Source organism: Pezoporus flaviventris, unplaced genomic scaffold (assembly GCF_033815535.1).
Source record: "Pezoporus flaviventris isolate CSIRO_AGI_PZ_B2104156 unplaced genomic scaffold, CSIRO_AGI_Pfla_v1 ptg000025l, whole genome shotgun sequence".
Taxonomy (NCBI): Eukaryota; Metazoa; Chordata; class Aves; order Psittaciformes; family Psittacidae; genus Pezoporus; species Pezoporus flaviventris.
This window is the reverse complement of record NW_026892573.1, coordinates 25,292,896-25,308,448: the sequence shown is the minus strand read 5'-3', so window position 1 is coordinate 25,308,448 and position 15,553 is coordinate 25,292,896. Positions and strand designations below refer to the sequence as shown.

The window sequence follows — 15,553 nt, the reverse complement described above, 5'->3', positions numbered from 1 at the left end:
GTTTTACTTAGATTGATGTTCTGTTAGTGTAGAAGTCTGGAATTACTGAAATTCTTTCCTGTAAGAAATAAAAACTGAACTGCTGAGAAAGGTCTTTGTACTCAGAGGTATGCTTTGAAATTTGTTGTTTTGTTGTGTTACCTTCACAAGTATTTTTGGAGGCTAGAGATAGCTAAAGCTTACTGCTTTTTACTTGATGTGTGTGTTTAAAGGTCAGATACAGCCTTCGTCTGAGGAAGTACCTTCTCCCTAGAATAAAGATAATTTTAAATTAAGGATTAAACTAACTTCATAGTAGCCAAGCAGAAGTGTTTTATCAGTCCTGGCATATGGTTGTCTGAATGTGAACACTAAAAGTTTGTTATCCTTTTTATTTGTAGGACAGGGAAAGGCTACTGAAAGAACTTGAGCAAATGCAGAACATGGATAGGATGCGCAGAAGACGGATTGTAGCGCAAATGCCACCTCAGCTTTTTGTGCCTCCATACAAACGTATGGAAATAAAAGAAGAATGGCAGAGAGAGTTGGAGTTTGCATTTGAAGATATGTGTAGTGAAGACAGGAGTAAGTAATCTGTTGGAGGCTGCTGAATCCAGTAGCCCAGTGAAGGAGAGGCTGCTGTGGCTGCCAGTTCCCAGGCTGGCTGGTTCCCAGCTGGTAGCAAGGCTGTGTGTGTATTCACAGTAGGCACACACACAAACAGGCTTTCAGTATGCATACACCAGCTGGCCACACAAGCCCTTATTTACCCATGTGCATGCATGCGTACAAAATAGAGGACTTCTCGCCCTGGAAAACAGCTAGAAATGGGTTTAATGAGAAGATGGTACAGACTTCCAGGCACAGTGCAGGGACATACACGTGTACTGACCAGGCCCTTTTATTCCCATATTCTGATATTTTTCCTCACACTTGTTCCTCCCCAAACTAACTTAATCCTTTCCCTGCCTTTGGTTCCTCCCCTAAATATTTATAATAAGCATATAAGCTCAAGATGATCTTCCCATGTGTCCCACACCCCTTATAGGCAGTAACCCCCTCAGGTCATGGGAGAGCTCCTGTTGACTAATCTTTTAGGATTTCACACCCAGACCATGCTGCAATAGCCCTGTGAGCAGCCAGGACAGAGTGTATCTTTACCCTGACACAGCTATTGGGGTCCTCCTGTGTGTAATTGTTCCTGTGTACTGCTTTCTGTGTAAAGATGATCCTTTTATCACAAACACCTTTAATTTGAAAGGCATAGCGTATTCTGGTGGACAAGCGTGTAGAGTTTGTGAATTAATGGATAACCAACGATCTAAACAGTCTTGAATTTTCTATTTTGGAAAAAAAAAAGGTAATTGAGTTAAATCTGTTGCAAAAGAAGCTAATTGTTATTTGAACTTCTAGGGATTTGCAGTGTTGCTGGCATTTTATTCCAGTTGGTTGTTTTATGTTGTGATCTTTTCATTAGAAATGAAAGAAGACCTCATTTTGCAGTTTGAACCACAACCTCTGCCAGCTCCTGATAGATCTCAAGATAATGACCTTGATATCTCTTTGGAGCAAGAATCAGCTTGTGGCATTCAACCAGAATCTGCCTGTAACACTCAGCCAGAAGAGGAGGTCCCCATCGAATCAGAAGGTAAACCCTTTAACTTCAGATTTAACTTAAACTTTTGGTTTTATAGTAGAAGAGAGGATACTTAGTTTTAATGTATCAAATAAATTAACGGTAGTATTAACTAAAATGTCTGTAGTATATTCCTTGAAGGTTGTGAAGTATTTTAGTATTCAGTGGTTTATGATGTTTATCACAGATGCTTTCATGATTATGAGTTTAAAAATTGACTTGTTTTTCTAATATTCTTCAGTTTATTGGTATACTGAGAATAACTTTTAATTGTAAGAACTGCATTGTTAGCCAGAATTATTCCTGTATAATTAGTGTAAATCATTGGATGATGCTGGTATGGGAACTTCAACAATTTTCATTTTGTTTTGAAATATTTCAAAGTTAAAGCTTGGCTTTGTATGCAAGTCAGCTTATTGTATGTCTTTTATGTCCAGGTTTGTGATTGAATTGATCCATGTTGTGAGTAGGCTGCAGCGGGTATATGTGTGCATGAACTCTTGTGGCATGTACAGGGTAACATGATACGAACACAAAATGCGTTGGTGAACTTTGCGTTTTGGCCAAGTGTTTCTACCACATACCTTTGGTGGCACAGGCCATTTCTTCGTGTTGCATTGTGCCAATACAAAGGAGAGGGCAGCAACATCTAGGTGGAGGGTGGCAGGGGAATGGTACTACTTATTTCTGCAACAGTATGTTTAGTAGTCTGTCTGTGGAGCACTATAACTAGCTTAGCCCTCCTTTTATGTTGTGCAGAGACAAAGTACTGCTTCTCTCTTGCAGGTAAGAGAAAATGCTGTTAAACTTTTGAACTTCATAATATGAAGCTATTTGTCCAACTGTGCAAGCAATTAAAAACAACAAAAGAGGATTTTTTTTTTGTTTTTATGATGTAAAGATACGTATTACCCAAAACTCTCAACAGCATATATTCTTTATAGATCATGAAGAAGCAAAAACTCGCCAACTTCAGTCAAAACTTGCCTTAAAGAAACTGCTGAAGAAGATTAGAAGCCAAAAAGAAGAGTGGACATCAAAAAGTGAAAAAGATACTCAGAGTGAAGTTGAGACTATTGAATCAGGCACAATTGCTAGTGAAGAGAGACCAGTGTGTGATTCAGAACTGAACTATGAGCAACAGAAAAACATAGTTTGTGAAGCCAGAGGTATGTAATACATACTTGCAGCAAAATTTGTATAGGAGCAAAAAGACTTGGAAGATTGCAATTACAGTTAAATAACATGTATTTTAGACTCTGTGAAAACGTTGGATAAGACAGTTGCAGCTGAAAATTCAGTTCTAATCCATCCTCAAGAGCAAGCAGCTAAAATCAGAATGCAAGAGAGACAAAAGTGGGTAAGTGCGTGTATACTCACTCCTATCTCAGTTATGGTGTAAAAATAGTGATTTCCAAAAGTCTAAAAATGCTTCAGGCTGTACAGCAGCTATGGACGCTTTTCACATGCTTGTGGCACTTAAAACTTGCTGTAACATTTTCTGTACTTATCTTCTGTGTATTAGCTATTTTTAAATGACAGCTGGAATTTGCAGAGGAAAGAAACAGTTTCTTACTATCTGACAAGTGCTATAGGCAAGGGATGCCACACTGATTAAATTTGAATCCCAATTTTTAGTTAATATCTTTGCTTTTGGGAGAATGTAGTCAATAGTACACAACTCCAAAAACTTTATGAACACTGTGTGATAGCATAAGAAGGTCTGTGGGATTCTGCATGGAGTGACAGGAGAAATTTACAAACCTTGAGTATTTTGTGTGGTTTACTGTTGGGGTTTTCAAGGTGTTTTTTGTTTCTGTGTTTTCCTAGTTAATTATAAGAAACCAGGAATCATGTGTCTGTGGGAATGCCTCATCTATCGAGAAAATAACTTTGTGTGTTATTTTATTATATATATATATATGTCATTTCAGTATGTCTTTCATGATACTTACAGGTTTTGCTGTCTCCTTAGAGACCTAAGGGCTCTGCTGTGGTGGTTTCTCAATTGACAAAAGAAAAGGAAAGTTGAATTCAGGTCTTGGTGCAGCCTCAAAGTGTAGAGTTTAAGTTCAGATATTCAGGAAATACAAATTTGACAAAGTAGTATTTTTTTAGGGGGGGGAAAGAAAGGCAGGTGATCCTCTGTGAAAGTGTGGTTATTTTCTTTCACATTTTTCCCACTTCGCACCTGCTCAGGGTTATGTATTGCTGTGCTCACATTAACTGTTCTCAGCTCTGGCTTTTTCTCTAGTTGCTCTTCCTGAGATCCCCATGCAGGCTGGCTCATTAAAGGCTGTTGTCCACTTCATCTTTGCCATACTTGGATATTTTTCCTTGTTTCCATTCTCAAAGTACATATGCTGTTGCAACACATGGGTCTAAGTGATTTGTAGCTGATAGGTACATGGGAAGAGAATAAAAATAAACAAACCACTTCAGAGGTTTATGGAGTGCTCTGAAAGTGGTTCTACATTAGCTATTTCAGGAGTTTTGGAAGGTTTGAATTAACATTTAAATGTGGTGAACTCTTGATGAAAAGCTCTATAAAATGCAAAGTAGGTTTCGAATTCACTGTAAGAAAAAGGCTTCTTTTGCAGTCTCTGGAAAATTATAATGTACCTTGAATAGTTAGATTCTGATCTTATCCATTCTGTTAATTTGAGAACAGATAATAGTGCGAAGGTAAATGGATTCAGGGACTATTAGAAATGTCTAGCCAGTAAAACAAAATTATTCTGGTAAACTTTGGAACTACTTTTAAAGGCCTCTGACAATTCTGAAATGCCTTTCGCAAGCAAGAGGGTTTCTGCTGTAATTGGAACAAAGTTTTGTGTATGGTGTTTGTATGTGAGCGGTCTTTTATTTCATTGTCATTCCATTCTGCAGATTGACCCTCATTTTTCTTCTCAATAGAATGAGCAAATAGAGAAACAGAAACAGGAACAGCTGGCCTTGCTTCAACAAATTGAAGAAGAGAGAGCACGTTTGGAGGCCGATCTCCTTAAGATCCAAATACAAAGCTGTTTGGAGACAGCTAAGAAAAAAAAAGACGAGGAAGAGCAAGGTCAGCTGGTACAAAGCCATAGTGTTCCTTCTCCAGAGCAGCAGAACAAAGTGGAACATGAGGTGAAGAATTGTAGAAAATTGTGTGTAGCTTTTTAATTATCCTTATTATAAAAATCAAGAGCCATTTGCTGGCTTTAAATCACAGCAATCAGGAAAAACAGTTTTTATTTCTTAGGCTATGAATCAGAAGTTCATACATAAAAAAAAGCTTCTACAGCAAACAAAAGGAAGCTATATTTCACATGGTATCACTGGACTTCCAATATTGGATTGTCTTTGCATAGTCCCAAAGGCAGCATGTCTGTTTAAAATACCTGTTAGTAAAATGTGTTTAGAGTCATATAATATTAATGCGTGTGCATGTATTCTTTTCCAAGAAGGAAAAAAACAATGGGGGCATGGGGAGAATGACAGAAAGACCTCACCTCTGTGGTTTTGTCTGTCTAAATCTCAAGCAGCTACTTAAAGGAGATGAATTTATGGAGGATGTTTAGGGAAAGTAATCATTTTTAAAAATCTTGAATCATATGCACAACCTCTACTCATCTGAGGATCTGACTGCCTTGAAAATGCAGCTCTGTTGGATCATTGCTCCGAGTTTACTACTGGGTACATTTACATCTTTGAGCTAAGCTGCTGTAAGCACCATTGACTTTGATGGTGCACGCTACACTTGCCAAGAGAGACTGTAGCTGAAGGCCATCTGTTCCAGAAACTGCTTTAGCCTCATTGCCTCAGGCTGAAAGCTCACAGACATCAAAGGGCTGTACAGTGACTTCTGTAAACTTAGGAGAAAGAACATACAGCTGAAGGTTGTTGCTTTAATAGTTTTCTGTGAGTTATTTGTATAAGTGCAATTAAAATTGTTTTATTTTGATTAGGCTGGAAACAGTACAATGTCAGAACCCAGGAGTCCTGGAGAAGACAGCCATTTACAGATGATCCATAATTACCAACAACGCCTTCTACAGCAGAATAGGTACATTTCTTTAGGAAATGGAAGTCTGAGTTGCCCGTTTCAAAATAATCTGAATTGCTTTGATTATTGAAATTGCTGTTTATCTTTACACCACTTTAGAAAGATTTGTGGTTTTGTTCTGTTCAGGCTGCACAGACAGACCATTGAAGAAGGTAGAAAGCATCTACAGGAGTATCAGAATAAACTAAAACAAAAACACTTGTCTGCTGCAGCACTTCCAAGCTCTGTGGACACAAAATCAATTCATTTAAAGCCTGTCCTAGAAGCACGTCTGCAGAGGCAAGGAGTACAACCCACACAGTGCCAGTCACCTGAACAGGTTCATGCACAAGAGCATGCACGGTTGCTACCTGCGTTTTCAGGACCATTGTGTATGTCAGAAAACTCATCTTCACAGCAACATGAAGAGCAAATGCATAACATTTGTCCTGGCAGACACATGCAGTTTTCAGAAGCATTGAAATTGAAGCATGGAGAGTTTCACTTGCCGTGTGGCCATCCTTCACAGGAAGGAGTGGGAATGCTGGAAACCTCCAGCTGTCATGTCAGAGAACCACCTTGGTTCCCGTCACCATCTGGGGTAGTCATGAAGGATGTTGCTGCAGTGAGAACACAACCGGAAGCACGAGTACAACATGTTAGATTCATGTTGCCTGCAGAAGACTCCTCTGAACCTTCAGAAGTGGTGCGCTCCAGAGAATCATCTCACCAGCAAACAGAGACAAAAGCTAGAGAAGAGTCTCATGTAATTCAGGCAGCCCCAGTTGATTCTTTGGCATATCAGCAGGGATATGCAGAGAGCACCATCAGAACAAGCCTTGAAGAACCCCTCAGTCTTTCTGAACCCGTGACTTTATCTCATGAGAAACCTAAAGCCCAGGGTGTTGGGGAATTCTTGGTATCAAAAACGGGAGATGAATCTTTGTTAAATTATTGTGGTATCCTGAATTTAAGGGACAGAGTCTTGGCCTCATCAGAAAGCATCCAAGCTCAGCAGAAGTATTTGAAAGAATTGCAAGAACAGCTAGATGCGCAAAGAGAAGCTCTTCTTTCTAGACAGAAAATACAAGAACAACTTCTTTTACAGAAGCAAGATAAACTGAAGGAACAGATGCAGAGACAGCAAGAGGCTTTGAAAGAATTACTGAACAAGCAGGTGAGCTTTATGAATGTTTTGCATGGTGAATCATCCAGTAGGTGATCAAACTTGTGAATGCTACCAATTAGCAAAGTACCCCATGGAGTGTTGACAGTTTTAGGTGATTTACCATAATGAAAATTTTAATTAGGACTTGCAGTTTGCAATCAGCAGTTCTCTTCTGCGAGCCCCAAGAGCGCCATTCTGTTCAGTCTAACAGAAAGAGTATGAACTATGCTTGGTCTCTGAATATAATGCCCCTTGAAATGGCTGTGTTGTCAGAAGTGTCTGCAGGTAGAGTTTTCTTCAGCTCTTGTATTAAAAATACTTAATAATAACTCAAAGGATACCAGAAATGTTTTGAATAGATCCTTTTTAAAGTTTCTCTTTTTATGTGTACCTGTTAGGAACATGGTTTGGCAGCTGCACTCCTGACTTTGTAATCTTGCTTGTTTCTGGGCAACAGAAATAAAATCCAAGTATATTTTTAGTTCTAGAGAAGCTTCTTTTGCTCCCTTCCTGTTTTAATTCTGGGCTGGGTTTGGTTTTTTTTTTGGGGGGGGGGAGGGGGTTTAAACAGAAGCCATCTTAGGAAAATAGCTGCTGCCCAGAGTCCCTGTCCGTTGCTTTTACAGCCTCCACGCAGCTAAAATTCCTGAATTCGGGAGCTGAAAAACTAAAAGCAAATTTTTCAGGAATATTTCTTCCTAAAAATGCAAAATATTCAACTCTAATCTAACAGAGACCTTGACAATGTACAGAATTATGTTTTAGCAGATGAGGTTTGTAGAGCTAAATAAAGTACCTGGATGTCCAAATGTTTGTGTAAGCTAAGCAAGTCCATCCAGTGTCTTACTTGAAGTACTTTCTCAAAGTGCTCAGTATTGTCCTTCATGGAATGCAGACACAAGAAAATGCTGGCTTCATAAATAAGTATAAATATGGTCTTATATACAGTTGCTTCCCATTCCTGCCTTTCTAAGGTGAGGCATAGCCATGCAAGTGAAGAAATGACAGAGGCACAAAAACCTGACTGGATTGATAGGACTGACTTTTTCCAAGTCTTGGAAAGCTACCAGCAAGAGAGTTGTGGCAGGAGTAAATTTCATGGAAGTGAAATGATTTCACAGTACATGGGTCCAGCTGAGCGGACTGGTAAGGCTGAATAGTATTTCTCATTATAATATTTCTCATTTTGCAGTTGAGATGGAGTTCTCTGCCATCTCCCCAAGTTAATTTGAGATCTGTGCATTATTGCAACTTACAAAACTTTGTTTTACAGAACAGACTGAGAAAGTTCTATTTAAAGAACAGAAATGGAGATCTTCCAAACCACCCGTGGCAAAAGTCAAGTTAGGTCTTGGTTTGGAACCACATGAACTTAGTATTATACCAGAAGTAGACACACCGAAGAGCTGCAGCATTTCTTTTGCAGGTAAAACATATATATGGATATAAAAATATATGATAAATGCTGCTGTTCCTGAGAAATAAAGCATGGAGGCTGTTTTCTGAGGAGTAATTGAGATGATCGATTATGAAATAATAGCTGGTACTGTTGCCTTGTTTTAAGGTACAAGTTTTATAGTAACAAAGTGAATTATAGCTGAGAAGAGCTCATCCTATTAATGTCTGGCTAGAGAAACATAAAACAAAATTTTGCCAAGAACAGGAAATTCAATGTAATTCCATGATTGAAGTTTCCTCTTTATTTCTCTGTTGTGCAAGGTGTGTTAATAGACAACTGTACAATAATTGGGCAGAGAACCATCAGAGTTGATGGCCCCCACCACAAGGTTTAGCTTTTGAGCATACTATGGAAAGTGAGTGTGAAATCTTTTGAAGGAGTTAGTATCAAGTTTCTACAGAAATTTTTAGACCAACTTTTTTAGTTTTTTTTTTTTTTCCATTCCAGACCATAAACCACTCTTTGTAAAAGTTTTGGGGAGGAACTACACAATGCAATTGTTGTTTTGTAAGTCCGTGTGCAACGCTTCCTAATTCTCTGTAAGGCACGTTAATTAAATAGCTACAATAAACTGATGCTTTCTAAATGTAAGCATTTGAATTTAAGTCTCTTCATAGCTAAAATTTAATGCATATTTTACAGAAGTTTTAATATTGTGCCAGTGTTTTGAAAAGGGCAAAGCAGAGCAATGCAAGTAATTATAGGCCTGTCAGGCTGCCATTCATCTGGAGTAAAATAATGGAACAGCTGATACGGGGGCTTTTTTAATTAAAGCAAAGTAATTAATGCTGGTCAGCATCACTTTCTACACATTAATTCTTGTTGGAGCAATTTGGTATCTTGATTAGACAAGTTTTGTTGGTGAACGTTTTGATTGAAGAATATTCTCAAAAGCACTTGGCTTAGTGTTACATTAATTAAAAAAAAGGATTAAAATCAAAATACATCCCCAAAAAGTTTTGTGACATACATCCAGTGGAGTTCTAGAAGGAATACTCATTTTCTGGATAATCCCGTGATGATCCACAGGTGATTTATTCTTATGGAAGGTATTAGAAGTTGAACTGGAGTTTTTTATTGGATTGAGTGGCAAAAAAGCCATTGTGTGGGGCAGGTTGGGGAGAAATCATGAAGCCAGAGCAGAGGAGTTCTATTGCCTCTGGATTTGGGAAAAACACTCAAAGTTTTGGTGGGTTTGCAATGTGGAAAAATCAGTTTGAATATTTTCTTAATGGAATATTGTAGTTGAGCTAGGAATTATTTTTGGGAAGTCTGTGACCTGTGTAATTTTTCAACCTGTATAATCCATAGGCTGTAATGCAGAGGTTTCTACTAACCTGGTACGGCTGTTAAAATGGAGCATGGTACAGATTCAGCAGGTTATTTCTGTAGGATAGGCTGTTCATCTTAATATTCCTCACGCAATGCAAATCACTGCATTTCTATACCTAAACTGATTACAAATGTTTTAAATTCAGATAAAACAGATTCTGTTGGTGGAGAATCTTCTCTCATTTCGACCACTGGGGAGTTTTCATATGTGAAACATTACAGTCACAAAGAAGGCAGGAAGTTACCTTCGAGCATAACAAACTCTGAGGAACAAATCTCCAGTGGAAGTCCAAGGCCCAGTAGATTATTACAAGAGGTGCTGCTGGTGACTGCTGAAAGTTCACACGATTCAGGTGAGGAAATCCTGTTTCTTCAAGGACTTTTGTGAATGCCATTCAGCACTGCTAATTTTATTGCGGTTTATTTGTAGCATATGACTTGTTAAAGAACATGTACTGCTATTTAAATACTATTCCAATTTTAAATACAAAAAAGGGTGGTTTAAGCATGGATGTAATAAGCACGTGTCTCAGAATGATTGAGTTCTTATCCTTTTTTTGTGACCCATTACTATTCTAGTAACAAAAGTCCATGCAGCAGTAAGCTTTATTGCTAGTCAGCAGTTTCTAATCCAAGGCATGTGCTTTGTAGAACTGTCAGTTAATAAACTTCTTTTGTATTACCTGGCTGCTCTGCCCTTAACCAGCAGAATCCCATGCATGCATGGGGAGCAAACTGCTGTGGAAAGCCACATGTGCGTCTTCCTCCCGAAGGTCATACTTTTTTGAGGACAGGCTGTGTCCATATGGGACAAAGTTAGTCTGATTCTGTAAATTAAGTTGTTTTGGTTATCGAAAGAAAAAAGATGGTTTTATTATTAAGTGGTTTGTGAATGTTTCAGGTTCTAGAAGAAGAAAACTAACCTTAACCCTCTCAAATTTAGAGGCAGGCATGTCTGAACATAAAATGGGCTGCTGCTGGTTAGGGAAGGATGAAGCCCTATGCTCAGCATTGAGTGGTTACCAGTGCTAAAGCGGTGCTGCAGCTCAGTGCCACCAGTGAGGCCACCATTCTGGCTGATCTCTCCCATGCCATGTCGCTGATGCGTGAAAAGATGAGATGGGAACTTTGGACACTTGGTATTTATTCCTTCCAATGCAGTTTGGTTAAAACGGGCTACTAGAGTGCAAACTGTTAATATGGAATTGCAGAATAACCCTACAGATGAGAGAGGCAGTTTGATGGCATAAACCTGATTCCCTTAGAAAGTCAGCCTGAAAACAGTGACAAGATTTGAGATATACATCTCTTCCACGCTTCTCCTTCATTACATACTAGCAGGCTTGTCTCTCTTTATTCATATTTAATGGTGCTGTTGAGCCATGTTCCAGATGTGATTATCTCCACGTATTGCTGCCCTATACAGATGTTATTCCAAGCCTCATTGTTTTTTGTGATCCAACCTAACCCAAGATTTCAGTTCATTTTTAGTAATCCCCAATATTTGTCCATAGTTCACTGTTTTGACAGACTGTTTTACCCATCACCAAATGTGCAAACTACATCTTTTTGTTTGCCTACACGGTTGGATTTGGACTAATCCCTGTTTTTGTTGTCTTCACTGAGTGGTTTGTTCAGTCTCTTCAAATTGCACCCTAAAATAATTGCTGCTATTTTATTGCAGTTCCTGTTGGGAAATGTGTTCTGGCTATTACAGGCTCAATTCTTAAATACAAATCCTTTGTCACAGTATGGTGGCCAGGAGGTTAAAACATGAAAGTCCCATGTGGATGTCAGGAAGCTGGGAGGAACAAGAGCCTTGCACTGTTATTTTGGAGGGAGAAGATTGACAAACCCTCCTTTATGAATCACTAAATACAGCTTTTAAGGATAGTAATGTAATAAAGTCATGAGATATGAGCATGTTGTGTTTTTAATTAAATAGTTTGGTTTAGAGCGTGCAGTTGCTACTGTTCATCCGTTATATTAACATCATGTGAACAATGCAGGTTATTACAGTATAGTAATGAAACATTCGTAGCGTGGCTCTCCATAGAATTTATATACAGGAGAGGTCTGAATCTCATCTCATATGTATCCTAAATTACAACCTGTCATGCTGATACCCTTTAGAAAAGAATATAATTTCTTTCAGAAATATATCTAGTCTTGATGGAAAGGTATCGGGAAATGGGGGATTCATTGGAAGCCTGTTCCAGCATTTAAATTTATTATCAAACTATAAAAGAAATGTCTGACAGCCATTTCTAGCTGCTGCTTCTTGTTATTACTTTGAGTTTAGAAATCTTTTGTACTGTGTGGCTTTTCTCCTATGGAGATATTTAAATACCAGGTGGGGATATGATTGCAATTTTCATGCTGATTCAAGGAATTTTCTTCAAGACCTTGCTCATTTTCAGGGTCCTCTGTCTCCTGTATCCTGTTCCAAAGAGGAGGAGCAGACCTGCCGTGTATAATAGGCTCAGTAACGACTGCTGCATCCAGTCGGGAGCTTGTTGCTACCTGGTTCTACTCAAAGCTTAAGAGTTCTTTCCTGTGCAACTGAAGATTATAGTCTTAGTCTTAGAAATCTAAGAGCACAGTCTAAGCATTGTGTGCTTTTAGATTTATAATTCTATCTATGCTGGCACAGTGTTCAACAGCTACAGCTTTGCAGAAGGTTGGGATGTTTTTTAATGCCGCAGTGCTACTGTGTTTCTTTACCATTCATCCACTCTCCGTATAATTTGCAAATTCTATTGCCAACAGCTCTGTTTGGTTGCTGCCCAGAAATTGTAAGGATCAAGCCTGCTAGAGCATTTTAGAACAGTTGGGGGGGGGAAGGAAGAAGCTGTTTGAGGATTTCTTCACCCTTAGTTTTCAGATCAGTCAGTAGCATTCAATGTTATAACATAGTAAATGAGTTAAGAATAAGTTAACTTCTCTTTTAATCCAAATATATTTTAGATATATTTCCTTTCATGTCTTGTACTTTCTCCTAGAAGTCTACTAGATGATAATGGCTATAGGAAACCTTAGATTTCCCCCTCTCACCTATCCCAAATGAGTTTCAAAATGTTTCATATTTACTGAGATATGTAAGTATCGCATCATGTAGATACTACTGGTGTTGTCTCAGAGGAAAATTCTCCCTCCTTTTTGTGTATAGTAGGAAAAATGGAACAACTAGATTTTTCAGCTATTGCATTTTTCTTGTGCTGATATGGTGCTTCCTTTGCACAAGAGATACTGATCTTGCACATAAAAGTAAGAGCATCATGGCAAATGCGATTCAGATCCGTGGTATTAGTCATAGGGTCATAGAATGGTTTGGGTTGGAAAGGACGTTAAAGCTCATCCAGTTCCAACCCTTGCCATGGGCAGCAACACCTTCCACTAGACCAGGTTGCTCCAAGCCCTGTCTGACCTGGCCTTGAACACTGGCCACCCTATAGTTCATTGTTTCTGATGTGCTTAGAATGTCTACTTTTCTTTGTAATCACTGTAATTGTAAAGGGCAGAAGATTCCCCCCCCAGCCCAGTTAAATAATTGCAGTAACACTAGCAAAGCTGTGTTTTATACTGCAAAGCTGAAGCAGGAGTTTCTGGCCCTTCCTGCGTGCTCTGCAGTGAGCATTCATGCTTGTTATAAATTTTAGGAAGCCTGCTCAAGGAGAACCACTGGTTGCCAGTTAAATTGGTGTTACAGTGGAGCAGGAAGTATGTTGTGAGAAGAAAGTGGTAAGGATGAGCAAAATCAGTGCTGATAGTGAGGACAGCGGCAGTAGAGTATTGCTGCCATCTGGTGCTCAAATGAAAATTGCCAACTATGAACTCTAAAGTTAATTTCTGTTCCTTATTGCTTCTATTACATTTGTGTTCAGATCAGTCCCAGGATTCTCAAGTGGCTCAAGATTCACCAGTTCTTGCTGCTGAAGTTGGAGAGGGAGCTACAGCACAATCTGGACCATCGTTCAGACTTGATAATATGGTCAGTCATATCAAAATAATCGTATAATATAACTTGCTCCCTACTTTGTGATAAAATCTATGTCTCATATTGGGGAGATAAGACTGGGTACAGTATTCTAGAGGCAGCCAGAATGACAAAACACCAAGTGGAAAGGTGTAATCACTGCATTGGATCTACCACCCACTGTATTCCTGTTCCTACAGCACAGGATGCTGTTACCCTCTTTGCTGCCAGGGCACACCAGGGGCTTATGCTCAGCTTGCTGTCTGCCAAGACTCCTGGGTCCTGTTTCAAGGGCTGGTCCCCAGGCAGGCCCAAGCTTGGCTTGGTGTGTGTGGTTCTTTCTTCCTAGATGCTGGACTTTGCATTGCTCTCACTGGGTTTCAAAACATTCTTGCAGCGCCAGGCTCATGAAGTCCTCCTAGATGTCATCCCTGCCAGTTAGCATGCCAGATGGTTCTCCCAGCTTAGTGTTATCTGCAAACCTGATAAAACCATGGTGTCCTTCTCTGGGTCATGCTGTCCTCTTGGTCATGTCCAAAGGTGTCAAAGAGGACAGGTCTTAGGACAGAGCCCTGTCGTACTGTTCCCCACCTCCAGGTGGAGTGTAATGCTTTAATCACCATCCTCTGAGCCTGACCCTCCATCCATCCAGGCTGTGACATCCAAACTGTGATAAAAGAATGTTGTGAGAGACAGTGTCAAAAGCCTTGCCAAAATCGATGCCAGTGATACCCCCTGCTCTTCCTTCACCAAAGATCCCACTGTTTTGTCAGGAGATAAAAATAGTATTAAAAAATGCTATGTATATATGAAATTACTTTTAAATGTACATGGTTTATATGTGTGTGGTAAACATATAAGGTGGTATATAATGAAATTGTAGGGGAAGGGTTTCTTAAATTTTTGTCTTGTGTTTTCTCAGTGCACATTTTAGTTAAGAGTTTCGAAGAATTATTCACATCTAACCCTCATTCTCTGTTCTGTGACTTTGTAGAGCTTACCTCAAAATTAAAGAAGAGAATGTTCTAGGATATTTTGTATATTTTAGTTTACTTTCTTAAATTATATTTTTAAGTCAATCTCCTGCATGTAGAAGGCTCAGTATTGCAAGTACATGTAAAGCTCTTGAGTTTTTCCATGTATTGCGTATGTGTCCCTCTGAGATCTACAATCCGACTGAAGTAGGTCTGTGATGAGAAATAGCCAAATCTGACCACCAGAAGATAAAAAAGTCTTCAGGTGTCATGATTTGTATGTAGCTCTGAGAGGCTTTATAACCTTGTGTGTGTGTGTGTGTGTGTGTGTGTGTGTGCAAATGAGTGTGTTGAAGGGAAGGGACTGTTGGGGAGTGATGTGTCTGTGACATGGGGTGTGAATGGTTTGTACTGAGCTATGATGAACCTGTATTTGCCTGACTGTGCAGAACATGAGGGCTTCTACACTTGAACTGAGCTCAGGATAAAATACCTGGTTTAAAAGCTTTAATTATGGACTTCTGAACTCATGGTAATAGGTGTGTTTATTCATCCTAGGAAGCACTTTCTAAAGTAGGATCCACAGACTTGGGTTCAGAGGCATTAATGCAAGAAATACCCTGTGACTTATCGTCAACTATTTCCACCGGAAGCTTTCTGACTAGTGAAGTGTTGGATGTAAACCCTGTTGACTCTGGTAAGCGTTTGGCTTTTGTTCTTCTAAAAGGAAATGTAAGTGTTGTCTTTATTTTACAGCAGAATGGCTCTAACTCACTGGGTAGAAGTTCTTCTGAAATAAACTGATACGGAGCTTCACTTAAGAATGATTAATACTTCTCACAGTTGAGTGTAACTAGAAGGCTCCATTATGTGCTCATGATTTTTTCACTTTTATAATAACCTTACTACATCTGCTCTGGCAAAGGATATTTGGGATTTCATGAAGCAACTGTAACACCAGCAGGTTTCAAGTGGCAAGGTATTAAAACAACCTGATCCCCA

At 39.2% G+C, this 15,553-nt stretch overlaps 1 protein-coding gene and 1 non-coding gene across 4 annotated transcripts in view; both read left to right on the top strand.

Moving 5' to 3' along the window:
• The window catches only part of CEP295 (centrosomal protein 295), a 37,875-nt gene that overhangs the window by 9,871 nt on the left and 12,451 nt on the right, over positions 1-15,553 (top strand). Inside the window, exons 7-18 of one of the 3 annotated variants that reach the window (XM_061457914.1) lie at positions 381-564; positions 1,457-1,627; positions 2,560-2,784; positions 2,872-2,975; positions 4,532-4,744; positions 5,566-5,663; positions 5,790-6,819; positions 7,785-7,956; positions 8,084-8,236; positions 9,748-9,954; positions 13,486-13,592; positions 15,110-15,248. In XM_061457914.1, coding sequence (XP_061313898.1) covers positions 381-564; positions 1,457-1,627; positions 2,560-2,784; positions 2,872-2,975; positions 4,532-4,744; positions 5,566-5,663; positions 5,790-6,819; positions 7,785-7,956; positions 8,084-8,236; positions 9,748-9,954; positions 13,486-13,592; positions 15,110-15,248 — 2,803 coding nt within the window. Of the gene's footprint in view, positions 1-380; positions 565-1,456; positions 1,628-2,559; positions 2,785-2,871; positions 2,976-4,531; positions 4,745-5,565; positions 5,664-5,762; positions 6,820-7,784; positions 7,957-8,083; positions 8,237-9,747; positions 9,955-13,485; positions 13,593-15,109; positions 15,249-15,553 lie in introns of all 3 variants that reach the window. The other 2 variants (XM_061457913.1, XM_061457912.1) reach the window with 2 other exon arrangements.
• Positions 14,762-14,844, top strand: LOC133271797 (small nucleolar RNA U2-19). Its single transcript, XR_009744267.1, has one exon. It is a non-coding gene; the product is annotated as a small nucleolar RNA U2-19 (small nucleolar RNA).